The sequence below is a fragment of the Phaenicophaeus curvirostris genome, chromosome 14 (assembly GCF_032191515.1).
Source record: "Phaenicophaeus curvirostris isolate KB17595 chromosome 14, BPBGC_Pcur_1.0, whole genome shotgun sequence".
Taxonomy (NCBI): Eukaryota; Metazoa; Chordata; class Aves; order Cuculiformes; family Cuculidae; genus Phaenicophaeus; species Phaenicophaeus curvirostris.
The window spans coordinates 21,127,966-21,151,742 of NC_091405.1; the positions used below are offsets into that span (position 1 = coordinate 21,127,966).

Here is a 23,777-nt window from a genome sequence, read left to right on the forward strand (position 1 = left end):
AAGATCTTATCTCAATCTCCCCTTTTTCAGCTGTTTCTTCTCATCCTATTCCAGGTTTCTTCTCATCCTATTCCAGTACTCGCTAACCGAGAGCCCTTCACCAGCTTTCCCGGAGCTCCTTTCCGTACTGGAAGCTCCTCTGACCTATCTGGTGTTTCTTCTCCAGAGAGATCGAGCCTGCCCGGGCGCTCCGGTACCTGCCCTGGGGTAAGCAGCGTTATTCCAGCAGGGACCCCAAGGGGTTCTCTTCCACTGACCCACATCATCGATAACGTTTGTCAAGAGGTAGAAGCTTACAGGGATGCTGGAGTTGTAAGTTTTGGCTTCCTGTGGCAGCATTTACATAAAGCTGCTTCCGCATAACCGATATTTTAAACTTGCGTCTGAGCATACCTGTAATTCATCAAAAGCATTTTAAATTACACATTTTGGAAAGGTGTTTAAATCCACATCTTTTGTTTCAACATAGCAAGCAAGCCTTGCAGGCTGCAAACCCTGAAATAAACATCGTGTGCATCAAAACAATTGAAAAAGCTTGGATCCAAACTATGCCGTTCCAGCTGCATTGCCATCCGTTTCTAAGAATCAAGTCGATTATAGGGGAAAACCCCCAAACGGGTGGGAAGTTGACTGCAACGCAGGGGGCTGCCAGCACCTGTGTATCCAGCTTCATCATCCAGTCTGCCAAGGCAGACGCTGTATTTTTAGCACTGTGCAGTGCTGGTTTCATGAAGTCGTGGAGGAATGCCACAGCACTGCATAACTGTGTCACTTCTAGGCTGAAGGACTGCCTCACGTTTGTGTTTGTACCAAAACAGCATAGACTATTCAGGGAATAAAGAAAACTTAGGCCCTTTTCTGCCTTCTTTGACCCTTCCATCCTGTTCCCCAGCAGCAAGCACACCTGCTTTTTGCATCTAGAGGAGAAGGCCCAAAAGGACGGTCTCAGCCAGAGGCAATAAGAGGCAGGTACTGCTGAATGAACTGCTGTTGGATCTGAAGTAGTGTGGTGATCTTCATAGGTCAGGAGATTTTAACAGGCTGTGTGTCCTTTTGAAAGGTCAGACATGTTTTAAACATTTCATTGCACTTCGTCTGCAGGTGTTGAGGTGCTTTTTCTTCAACCTGCCTGGAGTATTTTGCACGTTTTCTGGTGTGGTAAGCTGGTGTCCTAATGTCTAGGGTTTAAAAATGTCTTAAATGAAAAAACAGTCACTGCTCTGAGCTGCTGTTTTCTGCAAAACTTTAATAACAAGCTAGTCAAAATCTTTTTAATGGCATAAACTAGAGGAGTACTTTACAGACTGAAAAAAATTGACTGTAAGAGCTTAGTCTGAAATGTAGAAGACCAAAGTCAAAATGCAAGACAAGCCACGAAGCAGGTAATGGGCAGAGCACTAAAAAGGCTAAATTAGGAGAGAGTCAGAACAGAGTTGTTGAAACAACAGTGTTGAGAGTGAAGTTTACATAGGTGGGCTTCAGTGCCTATGGCCCAGATGAGCCCGTGGAAGATGCCCTCCCGGTTAGAATAATCCCTAACTGCACATGGTACACAATGTGTCAGATTTCTTCCTGTCACTCCTGTCACACCTGTCGAAGGAGCAGGCATGCAGCAGCTCTGCATTCTGGACAGTGACTTTGTTTTGTCTCTATAGTTACAGTATTAGCAGGAGGTATAACGTGATTTCATCTCTGTCCAAAGAAGGGCAAGTATTAGTCTTGGTCTTCCTGTGTTTGAGGAAGTGGTTACAGAAATGATCTGTAACTCTTAAAGCCATTATCCCAGGTTTCAGGGCTTGTTTACCCATTCCCGTACCTATCATTACACACAAACCTTTAGCAGCAGTGAGAAAACTGCAGTGAGAAACTAACACAGAACTTTAATTTGGGTTTTATACTTTATTGTCTTTTCAACAATTGTAGTAGATACTGTTATCCCAGGTCCATCTGGTTTACCTTCTCTGCTGCTGCATTGCAGTCTCTGAACTGAAATGTGTTTTTTAAACCTACCTCTCAGACAGACAGATGAGTGCAGCCGTTTCTCTACACATTTGGACAAATTCAGGCCATTGAGTTATGCGTAGTCTGTTCCCTGTAGAAGTCACCAGAAGGTCAGTAATCTTTCCACACCAGTCTTCATTCCCTAGGTCTGCAGGCAATAGTGTTACAGCAATAAGACAAACAAATCCTTTATTAACACCACAAAGGACAAAGGTAATCAGGAGAGGTTCCATAAATCATAGTATCAGTACGGATGCCTAACACTTTCTGTAATGCAGTTTAGTTTTTCCTGGTACATTACAAGAAGTGCAAGTTTTCATGATCAGGAGCTTCCTGGCTTTTGCACCTCTCTTCCAGACTAGTTATCCTGCTTCTGTAACCGGAACATATTTAGGTGTCCCCCTCAGTAGTCTGAGAGAAGAGTTAAGCTGTCCCTTTTTCTTGTGGAAGAAGAGTAGAAACTTAAATGCAGCCGAGAGTGGCTCTTAAGAAGATGGGTAACCATCCTCTTGCTGCTTGAATTTGGGTTAACATTTGAAAATAAAGTATATGGTCTTGCTCACTCGGTATGCATCACACTTGGAATTCAGTCCTGGTGTATTCAGAAAAAGGTGACTTGTCTGGCACAGTAGCAGCTTAACATAATAAATATGAAATATTTGTGATGGAGCACAGTAATGAAAACAAGTGAGTGCTTAGTTAGGAGGCCATCTGTGCTAAAAAGGCATGTGCTCTGTACTTGTGTGTTTCCTAGGCGGGATTTTGTAGGCAGTGAGCTGTGAGGTATTGTGATTCCTGCAGTGTGTATCTGTTTTAGGAAAAACGCAAAATGTATATATTCAAGTTAGCTTGCATTCATTTTGCTCAGCATGGGTGAATCTTACTTTGTAGCCAGAAAGAAGAGCACCTGAGCAAGGTTAGGTGGGTGCTGAGTTAAAGCGTGTGTGATAGTTGTTACTGTTGTGGCTATATTTGAGGCTTTGCTGTGGCAATATGTGTGCATGCAGCTGAAGTGTTTTAAGAGGTCATTTCTATAAGTGGAATAAAGCTTTGGAAATTATTTTTCTATATAATCAGAGAGCAATTTCAATGACCTATTTTCCAGTAGCTAACTGTGATACAAGAGGCACTTGGCACATATGTAGTGCTTTGGAAGTCGTTCAAAGTAAAAAGGAAATATATTGTTTGCGAATTACTAAAAATAAGTCTATTATGTATAAGCAACACTTAAATCATGTTAATATTCAGTGGAAAAGGAGCACAAAAAGCATTTGCTACACTTTTATCTCATGCTATCCAAACAAATTCCGCTTTGGAGGGTGTAATACAGTAGCTCTTCCCATAGACTTCTGAACTATAAGCTTAAGTTCCAAGAACTTTAATTCAGCATAACTGTTTTCTTTCCACCATTTTAATTAGCTGTCTGATAGCACTGAAGTCTGTTTTATATACATATCAATTCAGTAAACACAGAAATCTGTGGTGTTATGTTTTATATAAAAATATGAAAGAAAGCTTTGAGTCAATGCATCTGTAATTCAGCGCTCTATATTGCAGAACATATGTTGTTCTTTTTTAATTAAACAAAACATAATATGCGAAAGAACATAGTCTGTTGGATGGTACCAAAAGAATAACGCGTTATTAAAGTTATACAAAAAATATTCATTGTAACAGTGGACCCTGAGGCCGCAGGCAGACAGCTGCTGAAAAGCAAATGTAGGAAGTGTAGGGCAGAAGAGAGAAATGCTGGGATCCTCCCCATGCCTGCATTTTGAACTAGAATTCGATCAAATACTTTTTATGCACAGCAGTATGGCTGGGGGTTTTAATTAATTTTTAACATGAATTAATCCATTATTGTATCTAATGGAATAATTTGCTTTATGCAAATGCTAAGCTGTCAAAGTAACGGCAGCCTACCAAAAGCTCAATGTCACTGTGCTGCTTCTGTGGAATTCTGCCAGCCTTTTCCCCTGCTTTTCTGGCTCCTAGTGTGGCCAAGCATCCGAAGCCCCATTCCCCAAAGCCTTCCCTCCTGCGTGTCCTTTGAGGTTGATCTTTGCCTGAAAGCCTGGAGCTTCTGGTTTGCAGGTCCACGCTCCTTGCCCTTATGATAAGCTTGACGTTTCCCAGATATCCAGGTTTTGGTGATGTCTGCCAAGCAGAGCATTCTTGAGCCAAGGACCAAGGTTTTTTGGCCTCAAAGGATTACCTGGTTTTGAGGGCTCATTGTATTCTTTGAGCTGGGTTTGTTTGGTTAGAATAGCATGGTCCCATAGTAATCCTTTTCCTACATTCTCACATGGACCGACCTAACATCGGGGTGTGTGCAGAGGGCAAAAGGCTTGAGGATTTCTCTCTCTGTTGGCACCACAATGGATTCAGTGGTTGTGTCTGAGGTACAAGACCATTTTGTCGGTTCAGGTTTGTTGGAACAGTCCTGACCTCATTCCAGAGAAACCAATGAAAAGGTGGCGATTTTATTCACTGCTAAGAATGCTCTGGGTTTGCTGAGGCAGGCGTGTCACCTTTGTCGTATGGCACAGGTAGAGAAGGGTGGATGTTAAATTATACGTTGGATTGGACATGGAAACAAAATTGAGGACAGATATTTTGGTTAGGTGTCAGATCTGGTTTTCCTTCACTAGTTGAGGTTTCCTTGGACTAGAATTCTGTTATTCAGGATGCTGATGAATGCCACCAAGTAGCGCTAATGTTGGGTACACATAATGCAGGATCACTTTTCTGATTTTTCTGTCTGTCTGATTTTAGGGCAGTTTGTATTTTACATGTTTAAATATGCAGCCGTAAGTCGTTCGGTAAAGGCAACGCTGGTGCTCTGAGCCATGGGGGTTGTGTGCTCGCACTGACCACGTTCCACCAGATTATTGCCATTCTCTGTTTCCCTGTGCTCCCACTTAGGTGTTCGTTTATGATGTCTGAGGCTTAGCCAGGAATGCAGCCATTAAATGCTGACTGCATTTTATATACTGCCTTGTGTTTTACTGCCCAAAGGGCTGCTGCACTGCCACAAAGATTAAAGAAGCGTTGCATATGAAAGTTTTTAAAAAACCTCCTTTATTTCCCCTTTTCCTCATTCTCTATGTTATTATTAACCAAACTTCTTTGTTTCATCCCTAGTTGTATTTCCCCTCCAAAAAAAATGTTCTTTCTATTCTGGTTCAGTTAGAATATCTTTGAAATGTAAAGCATTTTAAGGAATTAAGGTGTGTGATAAAACTCAGGAGAGAGCAGAATTTATGTTCTATTTATACTAATAATTTGTCTATTAAACTTTCTGTATTTTTAGGTTGAAGGAGCTGGGAAATTTCTGACTTCTTTTAATATTCTCACAGCAAATGAAAACATCTGGCTTGAAATATGTTTCAAGGCTGAACTTTTACTGTTGTTATTAGTCCTTGACAAAATTATATGGGATTTGCAGTTGTTGAAAACTTTCTGGTGCATAGTGTACAGTGATTGGAAAAGCGCAAGGCACCAGTAATGTACAAAGATTTTCAATAAATTGTATAAATTAGATCAGCAGAGTGTTTTATCATCACGCTATCATTTGCTGAGAGTGTGTCCGTGTGGAGTGAGAGATCCAGTCGATAATAAACAGCAACATCTTCCCGTCCTGACTCTGGAGTGGGAGGAATCTGATAGCAGACACTATGGTATTAGGCACAGCAACAGTCAAACCAAGAATTCCTTTATTTATCCAAAATAACACTTATTTTCTGACATTAATTGAACTGAAAAATGCCTTGATTATCTCTAAATCCTCCATTATCCAAATGTACTCAATAGCCAATATTCCACTTGGATAATTGAAGTTTGACTCTCCACTGCTTTTAATGAGGTGTAAGATTTAACTCATTCGCCTATGGTTCACATTTTAGGGTGGATCAAAGGAAACCTAATTGATGAATGTATAATTAAAATCACATTTATTTCTCTTCCTGATTTCCTTGCAAATACCATGCTGTTGATGAAAGCACTTTTATAAGTGGCTGCATGCATCAACACAATTTACTGTAGATAATCCTTGCTTTGAAGGAAAACCTTTAAACTCCCCTGTCTTTTAATGCACCGCAGCAGAATGGTAAACCAGCCATGTTGTTGAAGTTCCTTTCTTTCCAGTTTAACTGTATTTCTTTGTAATACTCCCCACAGGATAGCTTGATAGTCGAAAACATGCACGATCTGCCTTGCACAGTGCGCCCTGGGCCTGAAGTGACAGTCATGATGACGATCAGCGCCGCGGTGAGACGGAGCTGCCCCAGCCTGGTGCTGGGCGTCCAGGTCCTGTGCGCCGCAAACCAAGAGGCGGTAGCAGTTGCTCTTGCTGCAGGTAATGGAAATGGCTCGTCAGTTATTACTGGTGTTTGCTATGGCATTTACTCTCTGCAAATTGGGCATTGTACTAACATAGATACCATGAAAAATGAGACATGAAGAGCTCAGCGTACCCTGAAAAAGCAGAAATTAGATTTTGAGCAAGATGCTTGCATGATTGTTACAGATGATACATGTGCAGCGCTTCAGTAGGAGGCAGCTCAAAATCCCAAGGCCGCTGCCACGGCTTTGTAGGTGAAACCTGTCTCAATATAATGATTAGTTTAAACCTATTCATGTCTAAAAGCCACCTTTGGTGTAACTCTATTTACTTCAGTTAAATTATATTTGAGGATCAATTTAACCCACTGTGGTTAAGCATCCTGTTTCAGCATCTAATTATGTGTTGTTGCTACTCGTGTTATCCGTTAAAACTAAGTTTTCATTGCCTTTTTTAATGAATGGATGGAACGAAGCTTTTTATGTAATAGCAAAAAATTGAGCTTACAGCTAGCCAAGCTGCTTAAAATTAAATTGCATTTGGGGAAATTAAATATAAATTAATCTATCTTTATTGCATGAATCCTAGGCTTGCTAACCTTTCTGCTCCTGCTGCTTGCTGAAGCATTTTTAGTTCTTCATGTGTAACATTCCATGATTTAAAGATGGAAGCTGGTTTAATTTGGAAGGCTTGTATTTCCTAAATACTTCATAAATTGAGGGTTAATGCCTGTTTCTGCCTAAATTACAGATGTGATTACAGAAAGGTTGCACATTTTTGAATGTACAGGTTGTATAAACAGGCAGAACTTTGTAAGAATGCAAAATTATAAGATACTGGTGTTAACTGAAAATCATACTTCAGGTAAAATAATGTAAGCTAACTTATCTGCAGTGGCAGTTTTACTTATGTTTAATATGTTCTAAAAGTCTTAAATTCCTTTATTCTTGGTGGAATTCTGGTTAGTAGCTGTCTTTTAAACTTGGATTTGGTTTGAGTGCTTTCAAATCAGAGGCTGACACTTTCAAGGTATCCAGCTACTTGATGAACTGACAAGACCTAAGTTTATTGCTGCAGTAGAACCTGCGTGAAAGCCTAAAATAAAAATGCTAGCAGAATGCAGTTTCAGTTTTCAGGGATTGTATGCATGTAGCGTACAGGAGGACATAGGCATTTGCAAAAATATTCACACATCTGATTTTCAAAAGCAGTAGTCAAACCATTAGTGAGTTATGCACCCTTTCAGGAGCAAATTTGATCACTAAATAAGGGATATAGCCTGAGAACAATGTATTTCTCTTACTTCTCAGCAATTATTAATGAAGGAGAGGATTCCTGGAGGGCTTGGGTTTTGCTGCTGCTGTTTTGCACTATTTGTTCTGTAACCAGAGAGCGCCAGTGAGGAAAGGCCTGCACTTCATGCATTTCATTGTACCGCTCTAAAAGGAGGGTCTCGGGTTCAGTGAACAGGAAAGTGAAAATAAAAGAAAACCATTTAAAGCAAAGCCATAGTAAAGCAAGTGCTCCTTTGTAGGCAGCAAATCTTTGAGTAGCGTTTCAGTACCAACTTCGTAGTGACTTTAATGTCAATACAGTTTTAATAGGTGGCTGTTAATAAAGCAAGCCCTGTATGCTTTCACTGCAAAAAAATACTTGCCGAGGGTGTTTTGGCTAAAAAGCCTGTGTAGTGCCCCCTGCTGCTCTGCAGTCATTCATTTTTCCCTGTGGAAACTCTTATCTTTGGTAGAAGTAACTGTTCTGAAGAGAACTGCAAAGGGAAACTGTAAGTGGTCTGTAGGTGAAGGTGGTAATTTTATTTCATGAAGAAGGAAAAAATCAGCAGATTTACAGAGTTCCTGGAAAGAGCTCACCATCAGCAACGTGTGGCTGTCCTAATAAACATGTTGTGGGTAGCTAAACAGCAACAGATGAGGTTTCTGAATTTCCCTAGTAATTGAGAAGGTATTGGATAAATCTGCCACTGTCAGTAATAAACCAGGGGATGAGGCAGCTGAGAATTGTTTGAATTGATTTTGGTTCTTTAGGAAATGTTTATTTATTCACATAGGCAGATGCAGGAAGGGCTGCCAGCAAAAGTGTTTGTGCTGGGTGCTTCAGCAAAGGTGTGGGGCAGTGCTTGCTAATTACAAAGCACAACTCATATTAGAAGGGAATATGGTGTCTAGAGGGATTGCCCCAAAGCCCTCAGCTGCCGTTTGTGCTTGTCTGTGAGTTAGCGAGATGTTCTGCTTGGCTCTGATCGATCACTGTAGTCGAGGCAGAGCGTTTGCAATACAGGGAGTATGTGCTGGTGGTGCTCCCTTTGTTATTTCACGTTCTGCACGCTCTCCTTTACCAACATGTGGCGGTGATTGAGGAGACAGAAGTAACTGGCCCATCACTAATGTAAAGGAGACAACTTTAATGGTGAGAAGAAGGATATCGGGAAACATTATGGTGTATTGGCCCGGCCATCTGCTGATCCTTGAGGCACAGAGCAGCCCCCAGAGCTGTATCTTTGCAGCGACGCACGGAACGACCTTTTGATATTCCAGGTACCCTTCCCTGCTGTGTCCTGCCTCCATGGGGTGGATAAACCCAGGCACATGGGCCAGAGGTGGGTTATGCTCTGCCGTTCTGGCCAGAGCTTCAGTCTGGTGCCTGGGAGCAAGGTCTGCTGTGGAGTGCGGCGTCCCTGCGCCTGGGTGAGCCTGTGGATCAAGGCTCGGGTCTTGAACTTCTCTTCTTTCATCTCATAAATTTAGGATAGAATCATTCAGTTAGAAGGGATGTAAAATAATCATCTCATCTGTGAAACTGCCCTTTTCCTTTAAGGATCACGTTACTGAAATCCCATTTCTGAATTAGTCCTCATCAATGATAATGACACAGTTGGTAGCTGATTAAGAGAGAATTCACATCAGAAAGTATCCCAGGTACCCGGATATCTCCATCTCCTTAATAAATACAGCATTGCTCTCAGAGAGCGTTCCTCTCCCTTGCCCACCAGCAGAGAGATCCTCTGCAGGAATTTGCTTGCTACAGTCCAGGATGCTATGTGAGGGGGCCTGCCTATTAAGTATTCAATGGCTATTTTCAACTTGCTAAATCTTCAAGTAAGCAATAGTAACCTGCTCACAATTTTGTGAGCGTAAAAATTAATTCATTAGCGAAATCTGATTATGGCTTCATAAAAGAGAAGGGTAATGATTTGGTGCCTGCAGTTGGTTAAAATTTATATTTTCATAGCCCCTGATAACCCAGCCAGAGTGCAGCGTTGTCAGACAAAGAACAGTAAGTGCAGGTCTAATGCTTAGCACAAAGTTAAATTATTAGGTTGAGGAAACACGAAACAAGCATCAACAAACAATGTATGAGCAGTGACTTCAAGAAATGAAGTTACTCGGTGAAGGGCCCCTGTCCTGAGTTAGACATTGTGGTTGCTATAAAAATGTAATTCCTCAATAGTTCGATTGGAGGAGAAGTGTTTTTTCCTCATTTAACTCTGAATTGTGCTATAAGCTTGGGTGATTTCAGTAGAACCCATAGCTTTTGTTCCTCAGTGCAGAAGTCTTGCTCTATTTATTACCCAGTGCCTACCTGCACCTGTAAACCTGTTTGTGGCACACTCGTCTTTGGATCCTGAGAATACGCTGTGCTTTTCACCCCCTGGTCTTCAGGAAGAGGACAGCTTAGATTTGATTAGACATCCATCTGCGATGTTCCTGTTAGCCGGGTCTGTGTTGCTAAGCAATACAGGCTCCTCTGTCAGGCGTGAGTTGCTCTTTCTGCAACTTCAGGGCTTCTGGAATGAAACAGGAATTTTGAAATAAACAGTCACTTCGTCAAATGGTAAATAGAATTTAAAGATTGGTTATGTTATAGTTGAAATGTGTTGAGTTGAGGCCCCTGTTGCCTAAGCTGCTCTCTAGTGGGTGGGATTGTATCCCTGATCGCTGCTTTCACAGCTGTTGGTTTCTCGGCTGTGATGTCACCTCTCATTAAACGTGCAGCTGGCTCTAAAGCTGGAACGGCAGCAGAGCTTGAGATGGGCCTGGAAGACACCTCAAGAGCAAACTGGAAGAAGAGTAAAAGCTGCACAGGATGAGTGCAGAGCATTTGCATGTCTGTGATGTGACAGGTAAGACAAACTGCAAGGCTGGAGAAAAGAGGGAACATGGTCAGAGTCGGAATTCAGTCTTGTGCTTCACAGCTGTGGGCTTACTCCACCATGGCCCAAGGCTTCAGTATTTCACCACAAGGCAGTGTAGGGCACCCCTGAGAGTAGGTCACAGAATCACAGAATGGTTTGGTTTGGAAGGACATCTCCCACTGGATCAGGCTTCTTGTAGATGAAGCTTGAGTGAAGTCCTTGCTGTTCATAATATTACTCTTAGTTTCCATCCCACAAGACCTTCCTGGTACAAAAAATGGATGAATATGGTGGAAACTCTGTGCTAAGATGTGGCAGAATTGCTGTTTCACTCTTCCCAAACCTTTTCTTTTTGTACCTTCAGCTCTAGAAGGAATTTGTTGATGCGGTGCTGTGTAGAAAACACAAGCTGCATTCAGGTGGAGTCAAATGAGTTGTATAGAATGTGCTGCAGGCTGTGTTTTCCTGCCTTGTTTCCTAAAGAACGAGAACTCAATGGTATTCCTCTGGCTGTGTCCATGTCCTTGGTGCTTTTTGACCTGATGGCCAAATTCTGGCATATTTAACAGGGGAGCAGATGCTGGGAAAGAAGTAATGCAGTGAAGGGGTATCTGGAGAGGGGAGAGATCCAAGATAATCACCCTTTGTGGAGAGAGGAGAGAGGGCACGTCGTTTGGACAAAGGAGCTGAGTTTGACCTGCCTGCTCCTCTGTCGGGTCGTGCCCAGTGGCAAGAGGCAGGGCAGGGTCTGCAGCCGCCCGTTCTGGGCCACGTGGAGCAAAGTGATAGGGAACGAGAAACAAAGGGAGCCATGGGATGGGGGCAAAGCTGGCGGGCTCCATGGGAGAGAAGGGAATGGGAAGGGGCAAGATGGAAGGGACAAGTCAGAGAGAAAATGGGTGAAAATGAAGAACATAAACCTTAAATATCTGTAAAAGCAAGGTTGTTAGTACTAGAGCACAAGGAACAACTTGTGTTGGGATCAAATAAAAGGGGCAGGAAGCTGGGGCTTTGTTTGGCTTCAGTATTTCTTTTTTTTTTTTTTCAGGTCTTGACTTTATCTGGGCAGAAAGGTTTGTGTTTTCTCGTGTTGCTGATGAAGAAATCATAAAAGCCTGCACAGAGAACCTGCTATGATACCGAAAGCAAGTTGGAGCAGAAAGCATTCAGATTTTTGCTGATATTGAAAAGAAACATAGGTAAACAAAAGCAATATTTTCTATAACTATGAATGTAATAATTATCGTATGTTTTTCTCCATTTTCTTTTATTTCATGCCTAGTAAGTGTCAGGAAAGCCAGTGATGTGGGGAGAGCTTTATTGTTCCAGCAAGGTCTTGCGGTGTTATTAGGGGATATGTTTGAAAATTAATTTGCACCTGTAAGCTGCAGGTTGCTGCATCTGTGAAGGCTGCAGTTGTTTAACCTTCAGGATTTATAAATGCAGACTGTAAAAGTTTTGGTATTAGGTGAGATTGTGTGTACTGGTGTATATACCTATTATGTTTAAGAAATATTGCTTCTGGAGGCAGGGCATGCACAGTTAGTTTTAGTTATGCAAGCTGATAAAAGCATCCAAATCATAATATTTTGGCATTTTAAAAAAAATGTTCTCTTTTATTCCTGTCAATAACACTTGGTTTCTTCTACTTAAATCAGTGCTGTCTGTGTATGGATTACGTTCTGCGATTATCAAACAGAAGAAACTTCTGACAGGTGAACCCATTTTCTTTTCTGCTGATACTTTACCCTGCCTGTCACTTGGTGCTCTCACCTATTTAGATGTCACTCTTTGGGTTTTTTTTCCCCAGAATAACTGCTCATGTGTTATGTATTATACATGCTAAATAACCTAATTAAAATGTTGGCATGTAATATGGGTCAATCATGAGAACAACCAAGTTTGGAAGATCTTAAATACCTAATAAACAGGTAATAAATATAAGAACAGAAAGGAAACAGTGCAGCATGATCAAATTAAGCTTTTAAGGTCCTTTCAGAGCAATTTCTTAATCATGATTTCTTTATTTATATATGTGTGTATGTGTACATATAAATGAAAATGCATTGCATTAGACTTTTTTGGTAAAAAATTGATTGCATCATGTGATTTTCTCTTTGTTTTGTCAGCTGATGCATTGATATTTAGATTATACGGCCTATTCAAAGGGCTTTCATTTTAAGAAAGGAAAAGAGGTTTCAGACAGATTCATAAGCTGAGAACGAATTGTTAAAGGACTTGTTGGTTGTGTTTTTAATGTTGAAAAATATACCTGCTGCTAAGAGCTGCTGGCCTCCCGTTCTTTAGATGGGGAAAAACTGGTTTTGTAGCCTCCTTGCTGTGTTACAGCTGCCCTACGTGTCCTGGTTGTAGGGTGCCTGCTACTCTTAAGCCCCATTTCAACCTCGTTCCATGTGTTAGGTACCTCAGCAGAGAGGAGTTAGTGTACTTGCTTTGAATCCATCACCAGGAGCAGAGCTCACTGTACACACGCTGCCTCTGAAGAGGTCAGAGCCCGGCCTCCTGCAGAGCGTTGTCCTTCCAGGCTGAGCCAGGAAACAGGCTGGTTCCATCCCCACTCATCAGTGCTGCATGTTGGCAATAGCCACTGTTTCTGTTTACGTGGAAACAGAGAAACAACAAAGTCAGGCGTTGCACCAGCAGTGGCTGGAAGTCTCTCAAAGTTTAGAACCATTTCATTTACAAGCTGCTGTTGCTGTGGGTTTCAGCCAAGTGCATCCCCCAGGTATCGACGACCGCTGTTGGAAGCTAGGTTGCAGGTAACTGATGTGTTTGTAACTGCTGTGTAAGATGATTCCTGTGATTATATCACAGGTGGTAACTACTTTCTCTTAGCTGGACTTTGTGAAGTGGAGGGTGTGGATTCTGTTCTGGGCAACAGAATCTGATTTCTGAATGACTGCACATCCATAACTCCCACTTGAAGTTGGTGCGCTGCCTGTTCTCGTGCAGGTGCTCAACATGTAAGCAGCTGCCTCAGCTGACACTTGGTTGTTCACTCTTAGCAATCACTCCTTGGAGACAAGAGATCCAGAGCAACAGACCGATCAGTTATTGCTCCCTGGTGGAAAAGGCTGGGTTTTTTCCTCTCGTTTGTATTGCAGTTTCCGTTCCCATTTTAAAACAGGACAATTCTCCTCTGTCACTGCCTTTGGCAGTTCTGACAGCGGGGAGGCTGAAGAAATGCAGTCTAAACATTCCACAAGATGGATAACAAATGTGTGTGTCGACAGTAACCATTCCTGCTGTTTGCAGTGCTTGCACGCTGACGGCAGACGTCAGCGTGGCCGAGGCGGCAGCAGAGTTCTTCCTGGCTGACTGGGTGGTTCACCAGCACAGCGACCGGATTGCCCGCTGACCCCCAGCAGCTGAAAGGTGAGAGCTGTCACACAGAGGGTGGAGAACAGGCAGGGAATGAGCTTCTGGGTTGATGTGGACAGAAATCCATATACCTGCTGTTCCTTAAGGGAAAAAGAGGGAGGAAAAGAAGCTCTCACTGTAAGGGTTGATCTGGTACACAAGAACTGATGTGACTGAGGTGCCCTTTGGACTGGCTCCATGTGTGCCTAAAGAACAATTTGGCGGGACAAAAATGAAAATTATTTCAAGCTTGTATGGCACTGAACGATACTGAGGCTTCGATGAAAAACATGTTAGAATGTCTGTAAAATTATGTAAAAAAAAAACCCCAAGTGTTCCATTTCTAAGAAATCTTAATATAAGAAAAAGCTACTCTATAGCATTATTAGAAAACCGACTAATTAGAAATCTCCATTGAAGAGTTAAGCATTTTTATCTTTCGCAATGAATATGGAATTCCTGCCAGAAAAGGGGAATTCGTAGAAGGTGATATTCCAAACAGTAATACCAGAGAAAATACTGCTTAGACAAGTTCATTGGTAAATAAAAATTATTTTAATGTAATATCTTTCTAAATGATGTGGCCACTTTATCAAGGGAAGAATCATTTGACCTGTGAGTTCTGACCTTTGCAAAAGCGTTATAGGATTTTTTCCTCTTTTTATATTGGTCTAGGTTTGGGCTGCTGTCATGAAACTAGATTGCTCCCATGCCAGAATTCAGGTTCTATCAGGGAGGAGTTTAATTTAGATTAGTGGCTTGAATTTGGGAGGCTCACTACAGAAACAGAAGTTTCAATGGGGAGGGTATTGTATTCGACTTATGCTAGTGTAATGGGGTGAAAACCATACTCTACTTGCCATAGAAACCTGGACCTCAAACAGCTTCTGAAGTAACAGGAAATCATTCTGTGTTTTCAGGAATTTATCTGTATCATACAAGCTTAACTGTATGTAAAATGAATGTTTAACTTATTAAAATGGATTCTTATTTCATACGTATTTAACTTTTTGCCAAACAATAGGTTATAAATGACCACACTTCAATCACTAATGTTAAAAAGAAAATTATGATTTGGTGTGAAGGCTTAACTCTTGAATTACTTGGGTGTTTTGGTACAGTGAGCTAGAAATTATCCATGGAACAGATGCCCCTGGAAGCCAGGCACATCTTAGAGACTCTAGTCCTCCATCCCTGCCTGCCATTAATGTCCCCATCACTCTTAATGCAGATCAAATAGTTTAAAAAAAAGGATTTGCTAAGTCTTGGGGCAAAATCCCAGGTTAAATTCTGCTCTCACATATACACATGCAGCCTTCTTTGATTTCCTGCATCAGAGAGCAAAACCTGACCCCTAAGCCCATAGGTTTTTATCGCAGGATTCCAGCCAGACAGCACCGTGACTTCTGTTTTTCTTTCATCTGAGCAAACATGCCAGTCTCTGTCTTGTTCTCTTTCTGGGTCGAAAGAACAAAATGAATCAGAGTTGGCAGCTGTAGTGAAGTACACACATTAATTTTGTGTTTAGGTTTGTGCTATGAAAGCAAGAGTCGGGGAATCAGGGCTTTGTTTTGCTTAGGTCACAGCGGTTTGGGTGATAGCAGGCCCTCTCATGAGGAGGCTACTGGCCTAAAGCAGTTAATGGAATAACTTAAAAATGAATATTCCAGGATATGAGGAAATGAAAAATTAGGCATACCTATGTCAGCAAGATGCTTAAATGGAATCAGATCTACAGGCTCTAAAGCTGGTGTTGATGTCAGAGAGATATTGCGTGTCACAACTTTGTGCAGCCCTGGCAGCGCTGTTACAACGACACACGCAGCTGAGCACCTTTCATCACACCACAACAGCTCTTGAAAGCACAACCAAGAGACAGCTGAGGTCTTTGTCACGTCTCTCTCTCTCAGCATTGTTGTGCAGTAACGGAGAAGTGGGTTTGCCTTTGTGTTGTTGCATTAAATTGGCTGATTTGTGATGGGGTGTGGGAAACGAGTGTTTCCCTGCCGGGCCAGGGAACTGCGTTCAGCGAGGCTTTGTCTGTAGTTTGGGTCACTGCCTGCCATCCGCATCGCTCCTCGCAGCGCTGGCAGCTCTGGCACTCTGGGCGTACCAGGAGCCGATGGAGCACAAGGTCTAAAAATCAGACTGCGGGTTATTCAGGAGCAGGAATTGTAGTTGAGCATTTTGAATTACAATTAGTTTACTTAGTAAACTATAGAATCATAGAATAGTTAGGGACCTTAAAGATCATCTAGTTCCAACCCTCCCTACCGTGTTTTCATTTAAGAGGTTGTAGAAGTTTTTTCCAATTTGCTGCATTGTGGAACATTGTGTGATTGGAGGGTTTCAAGCAGGTTTTCCCTTTGTATAGAACTGCTGCAATACCTGCTGCGCATCCAGGCTGTGTGTTAAGTGACTGAAGCTCTGTGTAGTGACTGCTTAGTTGTCTGTGCAGACAAAGCAAACGGCCCCAGGCAAGTGACCAGTGGAAGGTGGTTTACATCAGGAAACCCGGCAGCTGCTGTGACCATTGCCTGCTTCGTTACTTTTCAGAAAAAGGGCCTCAAAAGAAACCACTGCCTTCACAGTGTTCTCAGAGATGAACGGGAGATGCGAGTCTCTGATCAGTACTTTTTAAAAGCCCTAGACTTAATGACAAAGAAAAAAGCTTTTGAATTAAAAACTACAATGTGCTACACACAGGGCCGTGTACGGTACGGTGATCCCTGCATTTGAAAAAAGCGTTGGAGAGCAGCTGAGCAAGTTATTGGCACAGGGCACTTATTTTTGCACTGGTCTTCACCATTGTTTTCAAGCCAGGAGCATTTGGCCTTTACTTGCTGTAACTTGTGCATACCGTAGTTGAAACGCTCTCCTTGTGCTTTGCAACCAGGCACTGCTTGATCTGGTGTCAGAGCAGCGGCTGCAGAGGGGCTGCCACGGGGAGGAGCACAGTGCCCTCCAGTAACGGCCACTGAAACGGAGATGCGCAAGCTGTGCCAACTTCAGCATCTTCTGACTGTGATGGCACAAAACTGTCTCCTTTTCTCTGTGTCAAAAAAGAAATCATCAGAAGGAGAAAGCCAAGAGAGTGAAAGCAAAGTGTTGCGTTTAGAGACATCTGACAGTGGCTGAGCCTTGCCATGCAAAAGGCAAAAGGCACTGCTGTTGCTTTATTTTCTTTACAAGTTAGAATTTGTATTAACGCAGCCAATAGACTAATCACCTTCAACTAATCAACTAGAGACCTTGATGTGCTCAGAAATGCTGAAGAGTGGCATCTGTAGCATACTTAAATAGGTACCCAGGCTCGTGGCAGACAGAGCGCTCCCATTGCCGGTCCTCGCGTCATGAATCCGAATAAATCTCCAGCGCAGGAGAGGTGTGTGAGCTCCATGTGTCACACACACAGGGCAGCAGGAGCTGGACACCTTGCCACTTAGGGAAGCGTTGGGGGTTTTTATAGTTTCACAGCCGTCCCAAGTTTCGTTGGTTTTCACTCGTTGCCTGCTAGGGCTGAGCTGTTGGCTTACACCATGTGATCAAGCTCCGTTTAATTGTTTGGCTTTCTGTTTTTCCTGCTGCTGTGAAATAATTATAAAACAACTACCTGCTAATGTGCCTTATGCACTTGTCGTAAAAACTAATATTGACTCAGGACGCTGTTCTTCTGGGAATACAGTGAAGTACAGTTGCACAAATTCACAGGTAGTCACTTGTAGCACCTCGGTTGTGCACCGGTATCTACATAAAGCAGATATGAAATTCCTAAGAGCATGTAGTTACTATATAAATAAAATTATTTTTTTTTCTAGAACAGGATTTCAGTAGTAATGCTGAAAATAACTAAAAATGAATTGTTTTGTTGCTGTGAGCAGGATGACTATAAGGATATAAAATATGCATAGAAATAATGATGGTTTTAATCATATATGCATGATCCATCTGATTTGCTTAAAATTTTCAATAAGGACCATGTGGAGTGGTTTTATTTTTTGTTAAAATGCTTGTAAGAAGGAGTTATTATTCCTAGATGGAAAAATGTTAGGGCCTGTGACCTAAAAAGAGATCCATGAGTATTTTAATTGATCCCCTTTCTTTGGTGAAGTAGGAAGGCAATAAATAATTAGTCTTCCCTGAAGCATAATTAATAAGTTAGGCTTCTGATGGAACTTTGTTTAAATAAACAGTGTTTTAAAGAAGACTTTTCCGTGTTGCATATGTGCTTTCCCTTGTAACTGCGTCTCTAACCATCTTACCTCAGCTTATTGCCAATTAAAGCAATTTATATGCTTTTAAATGTCAGAAATAATGCCTCACAACATTTCTTTAAGTAAGGGATGAAGCATACAGCCCTGTGAGTGACTCTTAGGTTGGCCAGTTGAAAATGAAAGGATGAGAAGGATGCTGGGTAATTTTTGAACTGGGAGTCACTCCAGCATCAGTAAATCCTTCGTCGCTGCCATGGACCTGCTTTGCCTGGATCCCCACTGGGTGCTATGCAGCAGAGCAGTAAAGGAGAGCTCCTTTCTGTGTGTTTATGGGGTGTCAGGCACAATGGAGCCTCTGAGCACGATGCTAACAGTCACAGTAGGTAAAAGGGTCTGGTCCTACTGCGCAAAGTGCCTCCTGCAGCTGGCATCTCTTCTTACCAGGGATGTGGAATCAAAATGAATTTATAAGGGAATAGAGTGAAATGCAGTACATTCTCTGCCAGCCGCTTCAGCTTAATTGGGCTTAAATATTGTTCCATGGGAATAAAGAGGAGCAGAGGTATAGTACCCAGACCCAACCTTCATATCTCTCATAGCACTGAAAACATCCTCTGGTCTGTGGCCGGGAATATTTCCTGCAGCATTTCATACAATGGCAGAATGCACAGTTAAATGACATAAGGTTGCTCTTCACGGCTGTTCAGAGCAGAGGGTGGTTTTTCTAGAGAAGTTGTTTCACTCTGTTGTAGAAGTAAGAAATACCATGATCATGAGTTTTTCAATACTCACTTTTCTTTATTGTTTAAAAAGTATGCAAATTAGGTCTGGATAAGAGTTTCAAAGATGGGACTTAACTCCGGTTTTGGTTCCCTTCTCTTCAGAGGTCAAACATACTGTGAAGATTCCTGTGCTGGTTGGCTCTGGAGTGACGCTGGAGAACGTAAGGCATTACTTGGACACAGACGCTCTAATAATTGGTTCGTGTTTCAAGAAGGGAGGTTATTGGGCAAATAGCGTTGATCCTGACCAAGTAAAGAGATTTATGGAACACATAAGTAAACTGCGGGAATGAGTTCGTCAGCAAGCAGGATTTGTGTGTGTAAGTGCAGAATTGAAACACAAGTGTGAGCTTGTGTGGCTGATAACATTAACTGAACACGCACAACATCTCCAGAACCAGCTGGGAAACACAGTGATGCTGCACAAAAAACTGGTCCTCTGATGTTTGTTTGTGGGCAGCGCATTTCTGTGGCTCTCAAAGCCATCGCCAGTGCAAAGCCAGGTCGCCGAAGGCCGCGTAACAGGTTCTCTCCTATAAGTAAAATGCTTATGGAGTTTAAGAATTTGAAGTAAATATTCATCACAGGTGAGATGAGTTTTGCTTTGCCTCTAAGTACAATAGGATGCCCTAAATTTACAGCTAAGAGTATTGTAAATTGGACGAGTTAATTAGCCTTTCAGTCTTCCCATCTGTAAAATGATGATAATAGTACCTACATCACACGGGGGTTGTAAGACATAATAAATGAATGAGTGTACAGCACTTTCATCTCCTCAAATGAAGGGCTCTATTAAAGTTCAAGATCATTATTTTTTCATTAGAATTGTGCATTTATTACAAAAATGTAGTAATTGCATACCCAACAAAAGTTTAAGATAATTGGGAAATTGATTTACTTACAATACTTATTAGAGAATAAATGTAAATATTTAATTACATTTTAAGTAGAGATGGAATGTGGTCAAAATGTTTTTGAGAAATTGGGAATTTTAAAAAAGGTTTATTGTTATTTTTCAGCATGCTTCTACAGCCCTATACCTCTCCAGACTAGTGTTAGTGCTGTTAGAAACTGCCAGGTTCCTTCACACAAGGTGCAATTATGTTGGAAACCTTCCTACCAAAGCTGACAGGTAAACACAGACTTTCACTTCTTCTGTAAAATGTAGAGGGAATATATGACAGTCTCGCTGTGTGTATTGCAAGAGGTTCCTCTTGAATTTGATATTTAGCTCTAAGGAAGTTTAAAAGAACCCAAAGAACACCCATTATGTCATGGCTGTATAAAATGTGGGCACATGTTTTCATTCCATGGGACTGGGAGCTGAGTTTGTCCTCAGGGATCTCTTTCCTTGACATCCACGCGTCAGGCTTCTGCTGGTGCTGATGAAAGCAGTGTTGTAGGTATCAAAGCGCATACACGAACACATTTGTTGTGTCAGCTAGCAGAACGCCTCTGCTTCTCTGAACAAAAGATGCATCCTCCTTCCAAAGGCAAAGAGTTTCAAGAAATTTAGTTCCATTAACACAGTGGCGATTCCAGAACGTCACAGTATGAGGTAAAGTCTTCTCGCATTCTGTTTTTCTGGACCTGTTTGTCTCTCACATGGCTCCTATCAGAAGCAGTGAGATCCCCTTGCTTGCTGACGTCCTGGAAAAGAGATTCTTTAGACCCTGTGACAACCCTGGCATTCTTATGCTGTTCTCCCCTTTCCTCCTAAATATGCCCTGGCAAAGTTTCAGTGCACAGAAATCAATTCAAGTGTATGCATTGTGACTGGCGCTGCTTTAGCAAGGTCCACATTTACACAGGCCTTTAATCTGTCATGTGCTTGCACTTCCATCCAAACCAACAGTTCTGTCCTAACCACTTGTCCCCACCGTTTCTCTTGTGCCAGCGGGAGTGTCCATGGGCCTTGCAGGGTTCGGGAAACTGCTTCTAGCTGAAGGCAAACCCAGCCTTGAACGAGCCATTCTCAGGGTGTGGAGAGGAAAATTTAGGTGATCGTCCTCCTTCCTTGCATCTCAGGCTGCTGATATAGGAAGGGTAGAATTATTTGAGAAAGCGAAGATGCTTTCTAAATCTGTCTTCACAGCCCTGTTCATCCACTGTGTATTTACCAGGTAAAGCATTGATCTGGTTTAGTTTTTAAGTTCACAATCTGGATAATGAGTTCCATCTTATGTCCTCTTTATCGTGAAAACACTACATTAAATAAAGAACAAATTTAGGTAGCAGTAATATCAGTGTGCTTAAAGCAGGACATGTTTTTCACCTTTGTGCATTTAGGACTGTTTTCAGGCCTGTCACAGGTTTCATACCTCTCCATACATCACACGGAAGATTTAGTGACGATGGAGAGTTTTTTTTCAGTAAACCTGTGAGCTAGAAAGGCCAACATGTAAGTAATGAGCGCTGGCTGGTGCTCTAGTGCTGTGAGAAGAGTCAGTGTCTTCCAGTAGTCAGCTGAAACTACAACCCATGCACTGATCAGGGTTGTTCAGGGATGATAACTCTTGTGTAAACAAACTGATTACGGTTGCCAAAAGTCATTGCCATGAGTGTGAAAATGTGTTACGTGGATGTTCCTGCAGTTGTTTTCTACTGACCCACATCCTAAAAACTCTGAAGTGAGTGGGACTTGAATGAGTTTTCATCTGAACAAAAGGGGTGAGAGCTCCTTCAGTGCTTTATGCAAGGGCTAAAGGAAGCAGCGTCATACGCAGGGCTCTTTGTAGGGCAGAAACCCAAATGAGCTGGGGTAACACTCGCAACGTGCGATGAATGCTGCAGACAGCAATTGCACTGCCAGGATTTTGTTTAACACGCTGCTGTTTAATACTTACGGTACCAAAAGGCCATAAGTTGCGTCTGTATTGTTACATGTGAATGGTAAGTGCAGAATTCAGGGAGCAGAAGTAAAGGAAAGCTGATTTTAAAGCCTGGAAATGTGACTGATCACCAACTCTTTGTGCCGAAAGTGTTTGTCTAGCAGCAGTGAGCATCTGCCTGCATGTTTCACACAGATGCTGTAAGTAGAATTTGACCTTTTGTTCAGGAAGTGTTTGAATATTTAATGTAAAAATATTAAGTTATCAGAAGGGCTGTCTCTTTGGGGAAGAGTGTTCAATTTTTACACAGCCCAAGTTGTTAAAGTGCTTTGGAGCATGAACAACTTCAGAGCAGAACAAAGCAGGCAGTGCTAGTGTGTAGAAACTCCAGAAGTAAATAACAGCTGTTCAAGAAGACTTTTATTAAATATGTATTAATTAATTTGAAGTGCATCACTTAAATATGTGAAGAGATTATCTTGTGTTAATTTACATTAAAACACACAGCACTTGTTAGCCTCATTACAGGAGCCCAAGTATATCCTACGCTATCACCTCTTCCTACAGTGAGCGTTTTGTTGGGTGTTGATTGCTTTCGATTTGCCCTTTTAAAATGTCAGAGTGGCCTCCCTTTCTCATTGGATCTCTCCTTCCTCTCAGGTTTTGATCTTGCACAGTTACTGTGCTTACTCCTGTCTGTGCTGTGCTGAGCGGGAAGAACCTAAAAGTAGATTGGGAAAATACAACGTAATTGTCCCAGCGCTGGTCCCCAGTGTCCCCACCCAAACGTCCCATGTGGTTCTCGCTGGTAACTTGGGGACCAGCAGAGCGAATGTAAACTTCCATTTGCATAGCAAAATGACTTTACATGAAGATTCCTTATCACCTTACCGGTGCAGGAAAGATACCTGGTAAAATGAGGGTCTCTTCAGTGAAATGATAACTAAAACTCACTGGTAATAGACTTGGTGGTCTATATATCAGTGTATAAATCTTAATAAGCCCTCATTTCATTCATAAAGCTTAAATATTTTTATCTACACTGAGTAAGACAATTTTTTTACCTATTTCGGTGCTGCAAATACATAAGCTTGTAAGATTTATGGATATTTTTCAGTGATTTTGTTCCCTATGTCATTTGGGCAGCTGAGCCAGCTGCTAGGCTGCTCTTTCATCCCAGATTTTGACTCTGCAGGCTCCCTGATTACAAGTGGGAGTCCAGTTCTTGTTTCCTGCACCTGTTCCAACAAACTCCTCATTGAGGGAGAAGTGAGGAATACAAAGGACTTGCAGGCAGGCCCTGCAGAAGAGGGGAAAGAAACCAAAATATTTGCTGAGCAGAACAGGGAGGTGGACTATCCAATGTAGGGAGTAGGAGCTGATGGGCCAGTGGTCATTTAGAACCTTTTTATTACTTGGTAAGTAGCATCAAGTGTAAAAATGTAAGTTGAGGGTACAAGAAATTTTAAATATCTAAATTTTCCAAATCTGATATGAAATTAAGTGTTCAGGGTAGTAGTTCAACTCAGCACTGTTTGATTTCCTGTCGCAGTCACTGTATTAGCTGTGCCATGTCACACAGCTCTCAAAACGAGGTCACAAAACAAAACTTTGAAGTCACGTTTCATGGGAAATGTAGGAGGAATCCCAAATTCAGCAGTAAAGAAGGATGAAAAGGAAGGCAGAAAACGAAGGGCAAGAAAAGATGCTCAAATTTCCCGCAGTTCCTGCCTCATTGTTTGTTCCAGCTTCCTGCTTTTTCAGTTTGCCTCTCAAGCCTTTCTTGCGCATATACATAGATGATAGAATGCAGAAGACTAAGAATAAGCTGGAGGCAGAAACTGCCTTAATGAAGACATTCTTGTGAGAGAGAAAAGATTTTGTTGTCCACAGATGCGCAAAGAAAAATAGAAAAGCAGCTGCCCTTAGAAATGGAGTAAAAGCAGAGCTGAGTGCCACGTCATGGGGCTTTATGGAAATCTGATGTGCCGGAAGTCTTTGAGAGAATCGATGCTGTTGCACAGGAGTGTAACCAGGAGGAGAGACAATAAGCTCCTGCCAGAAAAACACTAC

The 23,777-nt window shown here is 42.0% G+C and overlaps 2 protein-coding genes across 2 annotated transcripts in view; both read left to right on the forward strand.

Moving 5' to 3' along the window:
- Positions 1-23,777, forward strand: part of C14H19orf12 (chromosome 14 C19orf12 homolog) — a 59,148-nt gene that overhangs the window by 18,944 nt on the left and 16,427 nt on the right. The window lies entirely within an intron of this gene.
- On the forward strand, positions 172-19,891 carry LOC138726441 (uncharacterized protein F13E9.13, mitochondrial-like). Its single transcript, XM_069868185.1, is given in 6 exon segments — positions 172-312; positions 6,181-6,358; positions 11,545-11,695; positions 13,773-13,844; positions 13,846-13,892; positions 18,976-19,891. Coding segments are annotated over 5 exon segments (618 nt in total). The 5' UTR covers positions 172-312; positions 6,181-6,201; the 3' UTR covers positions 19,167-19,891.